Genomic DNA, 20,025 nt, shown 5'->3' on the forward strand with positions numbered 1-20,025 from the left:
TTGGCCATCACTTTGCCCTAAAGAAGCGCCTTTGAACATGTCCCTAAAAAAAGAACCCAAACTGAAGGGAGAGGATTTCACAGTAGCTGGAATCGAGGTGTGAGATTCTCCACACTGGAAGTAAGATGAAACCTCCACATCTTGCCTACAAAACACACAATGACCAGTCTTAACTCCACGCCTCACTCAAGTCTTCAGTATATTCTCTACGTAGAAAGAGAGACTTAAACATGGGATTATGTAGGGGTTATATAATACATACTTTAGATGATGATGCGGTTAACGAACTCTTACCCGACCCTCATGGGATTTGGAGATATCCGGATACTCTATAAAGCCGGATAATTAGATAACGTAATTAGTATCATAAGACCATACATGGTGAGGTTATAGCGTTATCTCGTAAGGAAGAATATGTCTGATCGACCACCAAAGCTGCTAATGTAAACAACGGACGCAGCTCCCCTCTGGTGGCCGACGCATGAACAATAAGGTCTGCAAGTCGAAAATGAACCTCATTTAGTTTTGGTATTGGAAAGCCGGATAACTGAATCTTTCCGTTATCTGAAGGCCGGATAACAAGCTGTTTACTGCTTTGATGATTATTTATGAAATGTATATTAGATATATAATGTATAAAGTCATGTGGAAAAGATACTAGAGCAAGAATTACGAATAGTGTCTGGTTTAGAGGCACCACACACTTCTGGATTACCCTGGACTGGGCAGTCACTGTAGTACATTGTAACGCTTCAGCAGCCATGAATACAACTGTACAGTTCACTGGTCTTGTATATAGTGTACAAACGAAGAGCATTGTACTGTCCATCTGTTGTGTGCATTGTAAATGGTGTTGTGGATGATTTTCTAAGTGTTATTAGATGATGTGGACCAGCTGACGAGTGTTGTAGCAGGTGTTTTCAGCTGCTTGTAGATGTGTTTTAGTTCATAAGAGTATTGTAGATGTGTTGTAAGAGTCGCAGATGGTGTTCTTGACTTTGGCATTATTGTAGGTTGTGTTCTATCTGCTATGAAGGTTGTAGATGGTATTGCAGCGATTACCAGAGTTGTGAATAGTGTTCTAGTGTTGTACGTAGTGTTACACATGCCGAGAGAGTTGCATATGTTGTTCTAGCTGCTGACAATATTACAGTTGTATGTACAACACCGAGTTGTAGATATTAAAACCAACAAACGTTGTAGAAAGTGTTATAACAACTGAGAGTTTTGCACATGTCTCGTCTGGTTTGATGCTCCTGTTGTATACGCTCCTTGGACTCCTTGCCATCCAGTTCCTCGTCCAGCTGGTGAATGTGTAGTGACTCTGTGGTTGTCCTGTGTGGTTGTACAGTGGGGCCTCTGGTCTAAGAGTAGGAGGAAGGAAGGCTCTTCACCTCAGAATTTGGGCGAGGCTGTCAGGGAGAGGCAAAATAACTTGAGATTAATGATTGGGAAATGCTGTAAATATGGAGATGTGGCTCAATATTTTTGGGATTTTGTTGTTATTCAGGGTTGTGGGGTACATATGAGAGTACATGGGAGAGCCAGATAACAGAAGACCTGATGGTATGTGACGAGGTTTTCTGCCTACATGGGAAAGCCAGATAACAGAAGACCTGATGGTCTATGACGAGGTTATCTGCCGGAGGACAGTACATGGGAAAGCCAGATAACAGAAGACCTGATGGTATGTGACGAGGTTATCTGCCTACATGGGAAAGCCAGATAACAGAAGACCTGATGGTCTATGACGAGGTTATCTGCCGGAGGACGGTACATAGGAAAGCCAGATAACAGAAGACCTGATGGTCTGTGACGAGGTTATCTGCCTACATGGGAAAGCCAGATAACAGAAGACCTGATGGTCTATGACGAGGTTATCTGCCGGAGGACAGTACATGGGAAAGCCAGATAACAGAAAACCTGATGGTATGTGACGAGTTATCTGCCTACATGGGAAAGCCAGATAACAGAAGACCTGATGGTCTATGACGAGGTTATATGCTAGAGGATAGTACACAAGAAAGCCAGATAACAAAAGACCTGATGGTCTATGACGAAGTTATATGCTAGAGAACAGTACACAGGAAAGCCAGATAACAGACCTGGTGGTCTATGACAAGGTTATATGCTAGAGGACAGTACACAGGAAAGCCAGATAACAGACCTAGTGGTCTATGACAAGGTTATATGCTAGAGGACAGTACACAGGAAAGCCAGATAACAAAAGACCTGATGGTTTACGACTGAGTTATTTGCCGGAAGACAAATGGGAGGGTCAGACCACAAAAGACCTGATGGTCTTTGACGAGTTTATCAGCTGGAGGACAGTACATGGGAGGGCCAGGTAAGAGAAGGCCTAATAGTCTATGACGTAGTTATCCGTAGGGATAGTGTAGAGTATTCTAACTTCTTAACGTACATAAACGAAGACAGGATAGCTAGGTAGCGTTACGGGTTTTAGTGCTTCATTAGCGAAACAGGTAACGTTGAAAATATCACATACGTTAGAACGAAAGATGAACGAAAGATGTATCTTGGTGGGTAAGGCTAAGGCTGGAAGAGCAGAAGATGTATCAATTTTAGAGGAAATTGTTGTCAGAAGGTAAATGAGATGCGACTCTGAGCCGATGAGATATAGTGGCAAGAGAGGCGGTCATGGTTGTGGGTAAGAGGGATTAAATGTAGGATTTAAGGACCGACTTGGAGGGATACATGTGCAGTAGGAAAGTAGGTAGTTAGAAGGATGTATTTCAACATCAGCGTGACCCATCTTGACTCCCCCTCTGGTACTGCAGTTTGGTCACCCTCGTCTATCATTCGCTCAAGAATTGTTCGCTCGTAGGATGAGTCTCCCCCACAGAAGCGCCTCATGTGAGCCAGGTGTGCTCTGGGAAGGAGGAACACATGCCTGGGCTGGTGTGGTGTTGACGTCTGGGCTGGCGGGGAACGACCACACAGCCCAAAGAGCAGCAGCCACCGTGCATGATACGAGCACAGATGGACTGACCATCGTCATGCAAGTACGTCATGAAAGATTGAAAGTATTCTAATTGTCCAGTCTCTCTCTCTCTCTCTCTCTCTCTCTCTCTCTCTCTCTCTCTCTCTCTCTCCATCCATCTATCTATCTATCTATCTCCACGTTTCAGCCTCTCTCAAGAGGGATTACCACCACAATCGGTCCTCCTTCCCTCAACTGGGCCACCTGCTCCAGAACCTGCCGTGGCCTCCTACGTCTCCCCAGAGGGCGTGTAAGTGGGTTTACGTCGTCCTCCCAGAAATAGACGCAGGTAAGGTACGGTCCAGGGAAAATCTATCTACACACGATTACTGCGTCGTGTTGCCTTCCCGCGCCGTCTACGCTGACCTTTGAAGATGGTGAGGTGGGGGGTTAGCTTCCTCCAATTATAGACACGACAGGTTAAGGTCAGAGGGTAATCCTTTTTACCCATTGCCAATACGCTGGTTTCCACCAGCCAAGCAGGGACGACTTACACAAACTCCTCAGGTCTCTTACTCATCCTCGCACAACTCCTTCATGCCACACGTCCCTCATAACACTCCCTCACCATCTACACTCCCTCACCATCTACACTCCTTCACCATCGACACTCCCTCACCTTCGACACTTCTTCACAATCTACACTCCCTCACCATCTACACTCCCTCACCTTCTACACTCACTCACTATCTACACTCCCTCACCATCGACACTCCCTCACCTTCGACACTTCTTTACAATCTACACTCCCTCACCTTCGACACTCCCTCACCATCTACACTCCCTCACCTTCGACACTCCTTCACAATCTACACTCCCTCACCATCTACACTCCCTCACCACCTACACTCCCTCACCACCTATACTCCCTCACCATCTACACTCCCTCACCATCTACACTCCCTCACCATCTACACTTCTTCACAATCCACACTCCCTCACCTTCAACACTCCCTCACCATCTACACTCCCTCACCTTCTACACTCTCTCACCATCTACACTCCCTCACTACCTATACTCCCTCACCATCTACACTCCCTCACCATCTACACTCCCTCACCATCTACACTTCTTCACAATCTACACTCCCTCACCTTCGACACCCCCTCACCATCTACACTCCCTCACCATCTACACTTCTTCACAATCCACACTCCCTCACCTTCGACACTCCCTCACCATCTACACTCCCTCACCTTCTACACTCTCTCACCATCTACACTCCCTCACCACCTATACTCCCTCACCATCTACACTCTCTCACCATCTACCCATCTCTCCTCCCTGTTACCCATCCCTTCACTCCAGTCACGTACCGTCCCGACGTTACTCATTCTTCTCAACCCGGAACAGAATGTTTCAGAAATCTGCCCCAGCTTCTTGTACCCTTCCTGTAATTCTGCTCTTTCATCCTCACTCTGACAAGAAGCGAAGAGAAAGAAATGAAACCAGTGACAGACCAATGAATCCTACTGAGAATGAACCAAGAATTCCCTCTTGTAAGCTCAGTTGTCTGTGTTTTGTGTTGAAGAAGGCGTACAGGCCAGTGTGTCTGTGTTGGGTGTTGAGGAAGGTGTACAGGTCAGTGTGTCTGTGTTGGGTGTTGAGGAAGGTGTACAAGTCAGTGTGTCTGTGTTGGGTGTTGAGGAAGGTGTACAGGCCACTGAGTCTGTGTTAGGTGATGAGGAAGGTGTACAGGCCAGTGTGTCTGTGTTGGGTGTTGGGAGTGTGTGTATTGTATGCACCTGATGTGGTGGACTTTTTCCGTGACACATGTCGTGTATCGTAAGGTTATAATAAACCATTAGTACACCTGATCAAGTGGGGTTATCCCTCCAGTATATGTATGTACGGACGGCGGGACTCAAGTGTGATGTTTTGGACTTGAATAACTTTGTTAAGTACTGGCAGCACCTGAAGATGAGGTGGGTTGTCTCCACGAAACATGTCGTGCCACATGGATAGAAAAATTACTTGTTAAATAGAATGGTATAAACTCGTACTAAAGTGCGATTTCATCTTCATATATATATATATATATATATATATATATATATATATATATATATATATATATATATATATATATATATATATACATACATATATTTGATACTAAACCGACTAAGGAAATGAATATAGGTCAATAAGCCTTATGCTTCCCAGTTTTGGGCAAATGTAAAATCTAAAATCTGACTGGAAACAGCCATGTACAATACACAGAGAATACTATTATAAACACATAGATCTGTGTCTCATAATGACGTCAAGTGGTGGTACTATCATACCACATTTGACACAGCCAAGCCTGGTATACTGGGAGAAAACAGGTCTAATGTATGTGACAAGATTCATAAGACTCGCTATACTACGTGTACATGGCAGACCCAGAGAGTTCATGATGCTCGCAGTGTTAGCAGGTGGTGGCTGAGGTGTGTTCATAATAATGAGTCGTGGCCCTCCGTGCGGCCAGACAGCTGCTGCCGTCTTATTAAACAATCCGCTCTTCTTCTTCGTCATTTGCAATAGTTTTCCCTAAAAATGCACGCTACTTTCACGTTTTCTGTGAAAAACGGAATTCTCATCATTGCAGTCTGCGTTTTCTTCATCACTTTAATGATAATGATAACAATCACCATTTTCATTGTAACACCATAATAACATTATCACTATCATGTAACATGTATAATTATATAAATGTTACCATCATTATTAGTGTAATCGTAACAATGAATGATAATCCCCACCACCACCATCACCTAAGGAAAAGAATTTAAGGGTAAACTACAGTAATATTATGTCACCACAGTGAACTGTCGGTGACGCACCAAAGAATATAGATGACCCAAGAGGAAGTTCTCCATAACACCATGCTCTCTACTGACAGCTCAAGACCAACTTCAAAGAACCATTTACCAAGTGTACTTCCAAATACTAATCAGTTAGTATATATATGTAGATAATATATATATATATGTTTGTCTATTATCATGCACGAATATGAAGCACAAGAGAACCCCGAAGTTCCCTCCACCTGAAGACCTTGCGGGTGTAGCTAGGGGTACTACAGGGACGTCCCGGTTATCTATGAAGACTAAGATGTCCGTATTTGAGTCACGTCGTGGCTAATTCTCTAACACTGTGGATCAGTACTAAAAGTGTACATACTACTGAAGATTAAAGCCATGTGAGGTACGACCTTACATATTGTGGTCATCAAATACAGCTCGAAAGTCTGTTGAAATAAGTCCAACTGTGTCTTTGTTGCAGAACAGCATAATTCTTGCCAATGCATCTCATTATGCAACATCAGAAAGCCTGTGTTAGACTTTGTTCATTGCAAAGGTGTTCTTGTACAGTGTGATCTGACTATACAGCTTATATATGTCAAATGATCAAATGGGTGTTAGGTGTCCAACAAAAATAGTTCCTACTGACATGTGGGAGTAATTTCCAATCCTTGTTGATTCTTAAGTAGCTACGTGATCAACAGTGTTGAAAATTAGTGTAGTGGTCTAGAATGTAGAGAGAGAGAGAGAGAGAGAGAGAGAGAGAGAGAGAGAGAGAGAGAGAGAGAGAGAGAGAGAGAGAGACTGTGAGTGACCCCCTTCAGCAAATCCAATTCTCAAATCCTCCACTTCAGACGAACCCACGTCTTGGAAAAGAGAAATCAAAAGTCCTCTGGTAGACCACAAGTTAGGTCTCCCTGGCCTCGTGAAGTGGAGCAGCCACCGTCAAGGGACCCTAGTCACTCCTCGTCGGAGATGTGGGACAAACGAGTCAAATTCCTCAAGTCCAGAGATGGCACCAGAAACCTCAACCATCCTCCCCAAACATGAAGCTATGCCAAACCGTCATCTCGTCTCTGCTGTACCTTCAGCTGGTTAAATTCCCTCTCTGAGCCTCTACGCCAATATCTACAGGGTCCTAAACTCCCTCTCTCGGGCCGTTACGCTCTAAGGACAGTTAGTTCGTATTAGTAGAGAGTATTAGTATCAACGGGGGATTAACTGCCCGCTGGAGGCGAGGCGAATACTACCGTAGATGTGGCGCCACGACTGACCGTAGGGGAGGAAGAGGTAACCTCGTACAGATGTGGTCGGCTGGCTCACATATCAGGCTTGGTGGGCGCCCAGGCTAGGCTCTGGGGGTCGCTTACCCACAGTCTCGAACCTTACAGGGAAGACAACAGAGAGTGAGTTTCGTCCGTAGACGGAGGGTCACAAGGCTGGAAGACACTTGCGTTAGATCGGTGGCAGTGGTAGTGGTGGTGGTGGTAGAAGGACTGTGGGAGCGATAGAGGCAGACAAGCACAAGAAACATTCAGAAATGCTTCGTAAATCCACGGCAATCTCAGACGCCCCGTGTAATGGCCCTCACCATCACCAGAGGTGTAAGACGAAGGCAGAAAGATCGTCGTCTTTGAAGTACAAAGGAGACGCCGGAGGAAGAGAATGACAGGGTAAGTGTGAGGAGGTAAGGCAGACAAGGTGGGTCAGTGGCACCTGATGTGTGGTGGGTCAGAACTGCGAACTGCTACCTGGGTAAGTTACTCGTCCTTTTTTGTACATTTCAGAGTTATTCGATAAATTTTATATTTTCTACGTATAAATAATTATAGAATTATTCAAAACAAATATAATCTTAATTCCTTTTTCATGCGGAAGCTTTGTTAAGTCAATCAAATATTCGAATTCACTCTAGATGCTGCTTTTGAGCAATACTGAATATCTATGTGAAGAATTCATAGCTGTATTCCTCATTAATTCTCCCATAGTGCGAGAAGTGACACACAGTTTGAACCATGACACGGTAATTGTTGCAGTCAATATATAACTTTCATCTTTCTCTTCGTAGTAGTTTTAAGTTACATATCTAACAAAGAAAAACGTATATGCGGTACATATCGTAATGGATAAAGAAGTGCTCCTAATTGGCTGAAGCAGGTAATATGTGGTGGTCAAGGTAAACTTTGGAATAGTCTATGAGGCTTGGCTGTGGATGGTTAGCTCTGGTATCGCTGACTGTGTTATTTGCCGTCGAGGTATGGAGATGACAGCATCTATTGTCTCCCGGGTCTGGGTCTTCAAAGGCACTGTGTAGACCTAGAGGTTATCTTAGCTACAATGACGCCTACAGGAAAGCTACAGATGATCCTCATCAAGGTCTGTCCTCATCGAGGGTTTGCTACGATCTCCTTAAAGCCAGATGGATCAGGGTGTCATGGCCGGAGGTGCGGTATCTGCTGGTATCTAATGTAACGAGAGACATGAAGACAACGCACCTCGCTCACGTCAGGAGATAACTAAATGTAAACTAAGTTCGTGACTCGTTTAAGTTTATGGAGTTGAATCACCTGGTAAAGTGATATAATGGTGATTAAGCAAGATCGCAATGGCTCAAAAAGATCAAGGAAATAGGGGATCGTTTTCTCGTACATTACAAATCGTCTGATGGAAAACGACACCGACGAAGAGAAATGTTGGTCTTGGTCTTCAGAGGTTTGATTCGATGTATCAAACACATACAGAAAACGCAGACTGCAGGCCCAGTACACTAACACACGGTTCGTTCCGTCGAGAGACAAGATCGAACGCATCGCTCACTGTGTTGATCTGGACACTTGGTTTTGTACCATAGATTTCAACAGGGTTGACTCGGGTGCTGGAGAGTGGGACGTGGTCGTTGCTAGGACTGGAGGGGTTGTGGTGGCCAGTACTGCTCAGTACACCAGGCATGAGGGTGGTGGAGGAGGAAGAGGATGAGGTGGAGGAGAACCATGCTGATGACCTAAGCTTGGATGAGAGGATCTCCTGTGATAACATAAAGGGATGGGATACGAACCACTATACTGAAGACAAGTACAGAAGGTAATATAACTAATACATGAAGGAAGAAGAGATGAAAGAAGAATTATGATGAAGAAAAGTGATAGAGTAGAACCAATAGGAATATCACCACAACCGAGAACCAGATTGGTAGCTGGTGGAGGCCAGTGTCTAAAGGAGGAAGAGAGAGGGAAGCAGTTAGTGTCTACGGCTATGATGTGAGACACGACTCCTGGCGCTTCACACTGCACAATAAGTGGCACAAGGTGAAGTCCATCTGTCCTGCTGCCAGAGATAATACATATGATTATATCAAGATGCTCTAAAGTAATCATTCCCTAAGTCAAATATAAACATACTACATTAATTCATGAGAACATACACTCATGCGTATAAATACACACACACACACACACAAGCACAAAAAAAAAATCATCTGAGTTTATATTTAGTTCACTATGACATTATCTTGATTTCTTATAATAAAAACATACGTCTATGTGTAGCAAAACTTCACAAATAAGCAACTCATGCAAAAGCGATGCTTCTTAATTGTAGGATATATATATATATATATATATATATATATATATATATATATATATATATATATATATATATATATATATATATATATATGTATATATATATATATATATATATATATATATATATATATATATATATATATATATATATATATATATATATATATGCTCTCCCAGGGTACGTACTGGATAGAAACAAACACCTCCCACATATTCTCTGCGTGTCGTACAAAGCGACTGAAAAAGGCGAGAGCTGGGAGCTGGAAACCCTTCCCACTTTCCATTCAAATTTCTAAACACTTGGAAAAGAAGAAGCAAAGCAGGAAGCGCTCATTCCCTACTCGAAGGCTCAGGCTGTGGGTATCTGAATGGGCGAGGATGTAACCAGGATGAAAATGGAGCGATGGTTAGTTTGTTTGAGAAGAGGAACTTGGATGTTCTGGCTCTGCGTGCAACAATGCTCAAGGAGAAGGAAGAAGAATGGTTTGGAAATGTCTGAGGGATAAATTCATAGGTAGGTGTGAGTACTTACGAGTACCTATGACGAGGGCGAGAGCAAATAAAGATGTAGAAATTCTGCTGGAGGAGGAGTTGGCGAAATGTGTATAAGAGTTCACGTGAGCTCCAGAACGATGTGCGTAAAAATGACAGTGGATTACGAGAGGTGCCTATACACCTAGACACGAGAGGCGTGAGGAAGAGAGGCGAGTATTCTGGGAATAGCTGAGTGAGTGCGTCAGCAATGTAAATGCAAGAGATCGAGTATTAATTAGTAATAGCTGATCTGAACGCTAAAATAGGTAATATGGGAGTTTAGGATATAACTGGCGGAGGGATGGGGTACCCAGTCATGTGAACGGAAATGGCGAACAGCTTGTGGAGTTCTGTGCTGAGAAAGAACTGGTGACTGGTAATATCTGATTTAAAATGGATATACATAAGTATACACGAGTGAGTCGGTTAATGGTTGGCAGACATTGCTGGATTATATAGTAACTGATAGGCGTACAAAAGAGAGAGAGAGTCTTATGTGAAAGTGCTGAAAGGGGCAGATGGTGGAATGCCTGATCATTACCTCATAGAGGTTAGGATGAAGATTTGTTGAGGTTTCAGCAAAAGAAGAGATGTTATGGGTGGAAGAGGATGGTAAAGTGAGTGAGCTTAGAAAAGAGTTTTGTTTAAAGAGATACCAGGAAGAGGTGAGTGTAGAATGGCAAAATGTAAGAGTAAAGGAAGCTAGGGGGAGTGGATGATGAATGAGAGATATTCAAGGAAGCAGTGCTTATATGTTTGAGAGAAGTGGGTGGCATGTGGAAGGTGGGAGGTGGACAAGTGAAAGGGTAGCGAGTGGTGGGCATGAAACTAATATTTAGTGAAAGATCAAAGAGAATGTTACTTCCAGAGAATATCTACGAGAAATTAGGAACCTTTCAAGAGAAAGTGAAAGGTCAAGAGGAAGGTGCAGGGGCTGAAAAAGAGGGCAATTGAGAGTTGGCGTGAGCGAGTATCAACAAGCTTCAGGGAGAATAATATCACTTTTTGGAAGGACGATAATAGTGTGAGGAACACAAGAAAACAAATGGGAACATCAGTGAATGGAGTTAACGAGAAAGTGGCAATAGGCAGTGACGAGGTGAGGAGGCTAAGGAGTATCTTGAAGGTCTGTTGAATGTGTTTGATCGAGTGGTAGATGTATGGTGTTTGGGTCAGGGAAGTGTACAAAGTGAGAGAGTCATGGAGAGTGGCTTTATGAAGTGAGTAAAGGTGGTGAAAGCCTTGCGTCAAGAAAAAGAAAACATATGACAAGGTCAGTAGAGATGCTTATTGGAGCGGTTTACGTATATATGGTAAGGAAGGAAAGCTGTTGAAAGCCTTACTTGCAAGAAAGTAAGGCGTGTGGGCGAGTAGGAAGAGAAGACGATGAGTGGTTCCAAGTGACAGGTGGTCTGCGGTTGGGGTGTGTGACGTCACTTTGGTTGTTTAATCCGTCTGTGGTGAAGGAGAAGAATGCGAGGGTTGTGGGGAGATGGGGAAGTCTGCAGTCTGTCAGTTGTAGGGTAGGCTGGGAGGTAACTTAGTTACTGGATTTTTCATAAGGCGCTTGTGGCATATTCGACTGAGAAACTGCAGAAGTTAGTATCTGAGATCGAAAGCGTATGAACTTAGATAATCGAGAGTAAATGTAAATAAAAGAAAGGTTGTTATGTTTAGCAGTGTAAAGAGACAGGTTAGTTGGGATGTGAATTTTAATGGGGAGAACTTGGGGAGGAGAAGTGTTTTAGATAACTAAGTGGACACAGCAAATGGAACAATGGAAACTAAAGTTAACTATAGGGTGGGTGAGGGGGCGAAGGCCCTGAGTGCATTGAGGAGTGTGTGTAAAGAAAAATAACTATCTGTGAGAGTGCAGATGGGAATGTTTGATGGTATACTAATGCCGACGGTGTTGTATGAATGTGAGACGTGGGCTTTAAATGACGAAATACACAAGGGAGTCTTGGAAATGAAATATTTGCGGACAGTATGTGATGAGAGGAAAGTTGATCGAGTAAAAAACAATAAGGTACGAAAAAGGTGTGGTAATAAGAAGATTATGGCTGAGAGAGCTGAAGAAGGTATACTAATATGGTTCGGGCACATAGAGAGGATGAGTGAGGAGAGGTTGACACAGAAGGTAAATGTCTCAAAAAGAAAATGTATAATAATCATGAACTCAAAGTGCTTGATAAACCGCTGCTAGGAGCAGAAGAAGAGAAGAACTTTGGAATGAATTACCAGCAATGACCTCAAATGCGATGAACAATACCCACTTGCATTACATGAAGCCAATAAGGAACTAGGCTTCATAGGCAGAAATATAAATTCCATAATGGATGCGATACTCACACTTTTATAAGCCTGTTCATTTCTGGTCACCGTACATGACCGATGAAGAAGAAAAAGTGAAGCGAATTCAAAGAAGAGCAACGAATCTAATCCCTTTGCTTAGAATTGAGTCTCATGAGGAGAGACTCGAACACTTAATTCTATTCCTTCCAAAAACGTGCAGACTCTGAGATCTAACATACTAAATCACTTCGACAACATGCGAATTTTGTTTTCACTTTACACAGATATTCAATGGCCATAACTTCGATATAATGATGGGGGAAAACAGATGTAGTAGCAATGTATTCAATACTATTTTCATTTGAAGAATTGATGGATACTTGAGTAAACCACCTCCCGGCAGAGTATGTGCAAAGACTTATAGTCTCCCTTCAGATCAAGGCTACACAAGTACTTTTTTAGCATCTGCTAAAATTAAATAATCCAGTTGACTACTCCTCACGTCTTTCTTATTTCACAGTCCACCTGCATAGACATTGATAAACTGGTAGGGATTTTTTTTCCTCTCTCTCTACTCCACACATTCCTTGAGAATTTCCAAGACAGTGCGTTCCCCATACTTCATGGCGTTTCTTTGTTTGTTTTTCGTTGTTTTTTTCTAATACTATTCATCTCCTTCCAAAACACTTTAATAAGCCTAAGTTCACCGATACTCTCTCACCTCATCTCTCAACCGTACAAATTTTCAGCTTCTACAGTTTTCTCTTGATTTCCTGCCGCTTTCTCTTGTACACCTCCCAGTCACTCGCACTCTTTCCCTTCACATACAGTCTACACATCTCTGATTTCTCTTTTGCTTGCGACCTAACTTCCTTGCCCCATTACTCAACACCCTTTCTCATACGCTCAAAAGCTTTGCTTCACAACACATCGTCCACTCCTCTCCCACTTCCTTCATTTTATTTGATCCCACTCTTATAGCACTCTTCATTCATTCCTATCATTTCTGAGCACAAGCCTCTTCTCGAAGCTCAATCACTTTCATCACCATCTCTACAGACTTTTACATTTCACTCTTACCAAGAAGTGATCAAACATTCCACCAGCTGCCCTCCTCAGCACGTTCACATCCAACAGTCTCTCCTGTGCTCCCTTGTCGATTAGCACATAATCCAGTAATGCTTATGTCCCCCTAACTCCACTTATCCACGTATTCTTATGAATGCACTTTTTTTAAGCTAAGCTTACCCAGTAGTGTGACACTATCAAACTACAGCTTTTACAATTCATAATTTCCTAGTTCCATCTTTGTGACAACCTCGTATGGTGTCTTTTATGCTTGTAGTTAGATATTTTCTTCTCAAAATCAGTTGCCAACAGAAGCATCTGTTCGCTTTCATATGAGACTTAAACTGATACATCCTTTTGGTATCAGTTCCAGTATCTAAAAACAATAACATAAACCAAGACGCGGCACTCACTGCTGTTGGGTCACAATGCACGACGACATGTGGCAACAACCACAGTGATGCGAGAGTGGGACGCCACCGTACTTACCCTGAGCTGCGTTACGCCACCGTCAGTAGACCATCTCACCTCACCACACCTTGCCACATTCACTGTAGGGGACAAACAGGTTACGACGAACTGAGGACAGTGTGGATGATGAAGAGATGGAGGGGAAATTGAAGCAAGTGTGTCACCGATTGCCCTCAAGATAGTGTCACTAATGGTATAGATGATGCTCTGTAGTGTAGATGATGCTCTGTAGTGATGATGATGCTCTGTAGTGTAGATGATGCTCTGTAGTGATGATGATGCTCTGTAGTGTAGATGATGCTCTGTAGTGATGATGATGCTCTGTAGTGTAGATGATGCTCTGTCATTTGATCTGCTGGTGTTATGGGAGGTGAGTAGTATCTGGGTGATGGTTGTGTTGTGGATGACCAGTGATAACAGACCAGCCAAGATTGCCTGAATGGAGCGTATGGGCTGATGTGATGTTATGATGAACATAATACTTAGAAAAAATATAAAGTGATGATGACCTACGCTTACATGAAGGTGAAGGTCAGTATGAAAGTACCCAATTTATCGACTAACCCCTGGATGTGGATGAACAGTTGGGTTGACTGTGGACCGACTGCCTTAACCAGGATTCGAACCTATGGTCTCGACCCTGGGCATTATTTGTCCTATGAACACTATAGTACGACCGCCCCTGTGAACGAGGGCACGACCCATGGGTATCACGTTAGGTCAAAGGTCACGCTCTCGTACACAAATGTCGTACCGCAGTGGTCACGGGGTTAACAGATCTGTTCGCTCAGTTATGATACAACGTTAAATAACTGTGAAAAATCCTGTTGCAATACTCATTCTAGAACACAGTCGTTAAGACGCCCTTGATGTTCATCACTCATTGAGACAAGAGTATTACATGACTGATCTTATTTAAAAATACAAGTTAAATCTACTTCTGTAGTATCACATGACAGATCTTATCTAAAAATACAAGTTAAATCTACTTCTGTAGTATTACATGACTGATCTTATTCAAAAATACAAGTTCAATCTACTTCTGTAGTATTACATGACAGATCTTATTCAAAGAGACAAGTTCAATCTACTTCTGTAGAATTACATGACTGATCTTATTCAAATATACAAGTTCAATCTACTTCTGTAGAATTACATGACAGATCTTATTTAAAAATACAAGTTCAATCTACTTCTGTGAAGGTAAATGTAGCTATGATCTACTTCAATTGGTGCTAAGTTACTGGTGTAAGCAGAAGTTAAATTACTGTTGCTCACGTTTGGTGATGGTGATAATGATGTTTGATAACTGAGTAACGAAATGGTAGCAGTTACACTACAGTGGAACCGGTGGATGATAATGGTGATGGAGTAAATACTACTGCATCTACTGAGTTACTGTGGAAAGTGTGTGTTGTGGGTAGGTGTAGCTCTAGACAGTGACGGGAGTCGCGCTACGTCTGTGGTGGGGCTGTGGAGGTGGTCATGGGTCTAGTAATTACTGTGGTTTTCGTGGTGATGATATCCATAGTGGTGGTGAGGGTGAGGTGGTATACGTCGTCGGGCTAGCACCACTCGGGTCTTGCTTCTCCTTCTCCTCCTCCTCTGTCCGCCAGTGGCAGCCTCGGCTTCAGGAAGAAATTACACCTACATAAAACTACAGTAACACCAGCGTCCACTACGGGTGCAGAATACACAAAACCGAGCCTCGTTAGAATCGTCCATCAGTGAGGATGAGAGACGTAGGGTGCTCGAGGCGAGCGACAGGGGGCACGCCTCTCGATCCATCAAACTCGCCTACTGACGCGAGGTATTGTTGGTGGGCTAAAGGGTAGCCACGCACGGCTTGTCAAACTTGTTTACCAGCCCCCGACGAGACGGATGACGCAGAATACTACAGGCGAATTAAGGGAGGGGAGAGGAACGCATGGCGCTTAAGTCATCGAGGAAAAGAGCCTGACTTATGTTTCTCGCCAGGGACGCCGAGGAGGGCCATCTTGACGATATACATGTCCCTTCCTCGCCAGGGAACGGTGCAGGAGGCTATCCCGAACACATGTACGTGTGTTGCCCGTCTGAGAAAGACGGAGACAGTCATTCTAAGGACTTGTACGCGTGTCCCTCACCTGGGGACGTCGTGGAGAGTCGTTCTAAGGACCTGTACGTGCGTTCCTTTCCTGAAGACATCATGGAGAGTCGTTCTAAGGACTTGTACGCGTGTTCCTCACTTGGGGACATCATGGAGAGTCCTTCTAAGGACCTGTACGTGCGTTCCTCGCCTGGGGACGTCGTGGAGAGCCATTCTTGGGACCTGTACGCGTGTTCCTCACTTGGGGACGTCGTGGAGAGTCATTCTGGGGACCTGTACGTGTGTCCCTCACTTGGGGACGTCATGGAGAGTCCTTCTAAGGACCTGTACGTGCGTTCCTTTCCTGAGGACATCATGGAGAGTCGTTCTAAGGACCTGTACGTGCGTTCCTCACCTGGGGACGTCATGGAGAGTCATTCTAAGGACTTGTACGCGTGTCCCTCACCTGGGGACGTCATGGAGAGTCGTTCTAAGGACCTGTACGCGTGTTCTTCACCTGGGGACGTCGTGGAGAGTCGTTCTAAGGACCTGTACGCGTGTCCCTCACCTGGGGACGTCATGGAGAGTCGTTCTAAGGACCTGTACGCGTGTTCTTCACCTGGGGACGTCGTGGAGAGTCGTTCTAAGGACCTGTACGTGTGTCCCTCACCTGGGGACGTCATGGAGAGTCGTTCTAAGGACCTGTACGCGTGTTCCTCACCTGGGGACGTCGTGGAGAGTCGTTCTAAGGACCTGTACGCGTGTCCCTCACCTGGGGACGTCATGGAGAGTCGTTCTAAGGACCTGTCCGTGTGTCCCTCACTTGGGGACGTCGTGGAGAGCCATTCTGAGGACCTGTACGTGTGTTGCTCGCCTGATGGTGGCTTCATAAGTTATCCTGTGGTTGTGTCTGAGTTGGGCAAGGATCACATGCCTCAGGTTATCGATAACTAGACCTGTTAGTTAGCTGAACAGGTGACACCTGACTTGAATATTTGATGCTCCTTACAATGTTGCCCAAACCTGAATATCCGGGTAATAATGCAATCAATACACACTAGACTTGAATATTCACGTAAATGATCCAAATACTAGAGGGCCAAACCTTGAGTATTCGAATAATGGTTCAAGTAACTTAGCCCAACTCGAAGTCGAGAGGTAATCCACCTTTGAATTACAATGACGTTATCATAAGTATAACTTAGTAATTACAAATATGAAGTGTTGTGTTAATATCAGGTACAGTTGTATTTTTTTTATCAATGAATGACTGTTCGTTCACCTGAAATTATGTTCTGTTAGGTGCTGGATCCTGGAGGTGTGTGTCCTTCTGTCTGTGAAGCATTTTATGTCTCATTCGGCACCTCGAACTTTGTCCAGTGTGTGAGTTCACCCGCTCATGAAGCATTTCATAACCCATTCGGTACCTCGAGTCTTACTCACTGTATGGGTTCATCCGCTCATGAAGCATTTTGTAAACCCTATGGCACCTCGAACCTTTCCCAATGTATGGGCTCACCCGCTCATGAGGCATTTTATAACCAATTCGGTACCTCGAGTCTTACTCACTGTATGGGTTCACCCGCTCATGAAGCATTTTATAACCAATTCGGTACCTCGAGTCTTACTCACTGTATGGGTTCACCTGCTCATGAAGCATTTTATAACCAATTCGGTACCTCGAGTCTTACTCACTGTATGGGTTCACCCGCTCATGAAGCATTTTATAACCAATTCGGTACCTCAAGTCTTGCCCAGTGTATGGGTTCACCCGCTCATGAGCATTTTATAACCAATTCGGTACCTCGAGTCTTACTCACTGTATGGGTTCACCTGCTCATGAAGCATTTCATAACCAATTCGGTACCTCGAGTCTTGCCCAGTGTTCATCCGTTCATGAAACATTTTATTACCCCTGCTGCACTTCGAACCGCGTTGTCTCACATGTGAAGCACACAAGTCCAGAATGCTGACACCTCGACCTGGGTGCGATACTGCCATAGCCACACTCACAGTGCCAGGCATACCTTGTGTCTAGAGGGCGTCACTCGGGTACACTTGTCGTCTGTCATCAAGGAGGACGAGTCTGTGAGCTGATGTGAACACCGGTGCAGCAAGTGAGGCCCGTTCGTGGGTCTCTCGAGCCGAAGTTATTTCACACAACGACCGCTGGAATGAATCTGTGGTTCTCTCCCGCTTTTGTGGCCTATATGGCGGTCGCTGGAATGAATCTGTGGTTCTCTCTCGCTTTTGTGGCGTATTTTACGGTCGCTGGAATGAATCTGTGGTTCTTTCCCGCTTTTGTGGCGTAAGTTACGGTCGCTGGAATGAATCTGTGGTTCTCTCTCGCTTTTGTGGCGTATGTTACGGTCGCTGGAAGAATGTCGTCCCTCCCTCGTGCTGGACGTGAGAGCTGCTGGAATATGTCTGTGGCGCACGTTGCCCCTGGCTCACGCCCTGCAGCACCAACAGGATCACAGAACTCGTTGTCACTCACACAAGGATTCGAAGCTTATGGTGTCTATTGTAATCCCACCTCCATGTGTTATTTTGTGTCAAATCTTGTCATATGAAAAGTCTGGGTGTAAATTAGCCACTTGGTCCATCTTCCACTCACTCAGTCCCAAGGCATATCTCATCGTCACCCAGGGCAAGTTAGGGACTTAGCTGACGGAGAGCTGACTGTATTCCCTCTTCTTCCTCACGTCTGTCAAAACGCTATTGATATTTCCCTCACGACCAGAGTGGAGCTGGTCAGATGGCTGGAATCCATTGTACCAACCAGACCACGAGCATCTTCCTTAAAGCAAGAAATGAACATGATTTTCCAACATCAGTTCTTCATAAGTGTTGAAAATTCAGCTCTGGAAGGTTATGAATTAAGTGCGCTGCCTTCCGGTGCCTTAAGTGTCAGGTAAGGACACATTATCTAGGGAATATGATGTGTAATGCAAACAAAAGACAGTCGAACATAGCATTATAATCTTACGGTGCCGGTACGCATTGGAAAACAGCGACTAAAAAGAAAAGACGTGTGAGGTGATCACTCGTGAAAGAGTGCAACTCGAGCTGTGGGTGCAGAGGTGGGCAGAGTGCAAGATGAGCGCGGGAGGGACGAAGACACACACACACACACACAGACACTCACCAGGATTCTGTTCTTGCTGGAGTACTTGCCATCCACGCCCAGGCCTTGAGGGAAGACCACAGATAGTTAGTACAAGGAAAAGGAGGAAGAGGAGGAGGAAGCCCCTGGGCTAGGAGAGGCAATCAAGTTATAGGGAAGTTTCATGGCTCTTGCCTGCTGGGTACTAGAGTGAGGAAAAGCACTCAAGTTATAGGGAAAGTTCAAGGACTTTATTTGACGGTTTGTATGACACGGGAAGGCACTCAGTTTATGAGGGAAGAGTTAGGGCTCTCGCTCGGTGGTTAGAAGGGTTAGGAAGGGCACTCAAGTTATGGGGAAGGTGGTCAAAAGGTGAGTCTCGAAACTCTACAGCTATTTTACAGTACATGAACTAAAAATCCTTGTAAGGGATGTGGACGGAGAGGGTATAACTCAGGAATCCATCAGAAGGGAAATGGTACAACAGAACATCAGACAATGGTAAAATGCTGTAAGGAAACACTGATTTGAGTAACACTGTTATATGAGGTACATATAGAGGGTGGAGACACGAAGGAATATATCCTGTCACGTCCTGGTTCGACGGAGTATTAAGGAAATCCACAGATGTGAGGAAGGAGCCAGGAGATCACGACATTAAATCTACAAGATACATATTCACACGAATGGCGAAACTGGCGCGACAGATTGCACACTACAAAGCAGACATGGTTACTCTATCTTAAGTCTTTAAACACACTGGCATATCGTACTCTCATCCCTGTGCTAATACGTATACTGTCAATAAGCTGGTAGTGTATCTGCCCACCGCAAATGGCAGCACCGTCGCTCACAACACGGTTCAGTCTCTAATGCCTGGGTGTTAGCCAAGGGAGGCAAGTCTTCACTGGCCTCCAGTAACAGGGAATGACACAGGACTTGATTGAATGTCCTCGGGCGATTTTTGAACTATATGGTAACTCTACGGAGAAATGATATCCCCTTCTTTACACTTACACTGTAAATATTGAAAGAAAACACTTCTATCTTATGATATTCAGAGTTGAAATACATTCCACGTTTTTGCACCAGTAAGATATGCAGA

The 20,025-nt window shown here is 44.3% G+C and overlaps 1 protein-coding gene across 5 annotated transcripts in view; it reads right to left on the reverse strand.

Moving 5' to 3' along the window:
• The window catches only part of LOC139748140 (aquaporin-7-like), a 171,804-nt gene that overhangs the window by 3,929 nt on the left and 147,850 nt on the right, over positions 1 to 20,025 (reverse strand). The window contains exons 6-7 of one of the 5 annotated variants that reach the window (XR_011712541.1): positions 7,042 to 7,175; positions 1 to 1,412 (exon numbers count right to left, since the gene is read on the reverse strand). The exon at positions 1 to 1,412 is cut by the window's left edge and continues 3,929 nt beyond it. Coding sequence is in view for 4 of the 5 variants with exons in the window: in XM_071660815.1 (XP_071516916.1) it covers positions 1,365 to 1,412; positions 18,963 to 19,006 (92 nt within the window). In the remaining variant the exon portion in view is untranslated. Of the gene's footprint in view, positions 1,413 to 7,041; positions 7,176 to 13,808; positions 13,827 to 18,962; positions 19,007 to 20,025 lie in introns of those variants that run through there. The other 4 variants (XM_071660816.1, XM_071660815.1, XM_071660817.1 and 1 more) reach the window with 4 other exon arrangements.

Source organism: Panulirus ornatus, chromosome 72 (genome assembly GCF_036320965.1).
Source record: "Panulirus ornatus isolate Po-2019 chromosome 72, ASM3632096v1, whole genome shotgun sequence".
Lineage (NCBI taxonomy): Eukaryota > Metazoa > Arthropoda > Malacostraca > Decapoda > Palinuridae > Panulirus > Panulirus ornatus.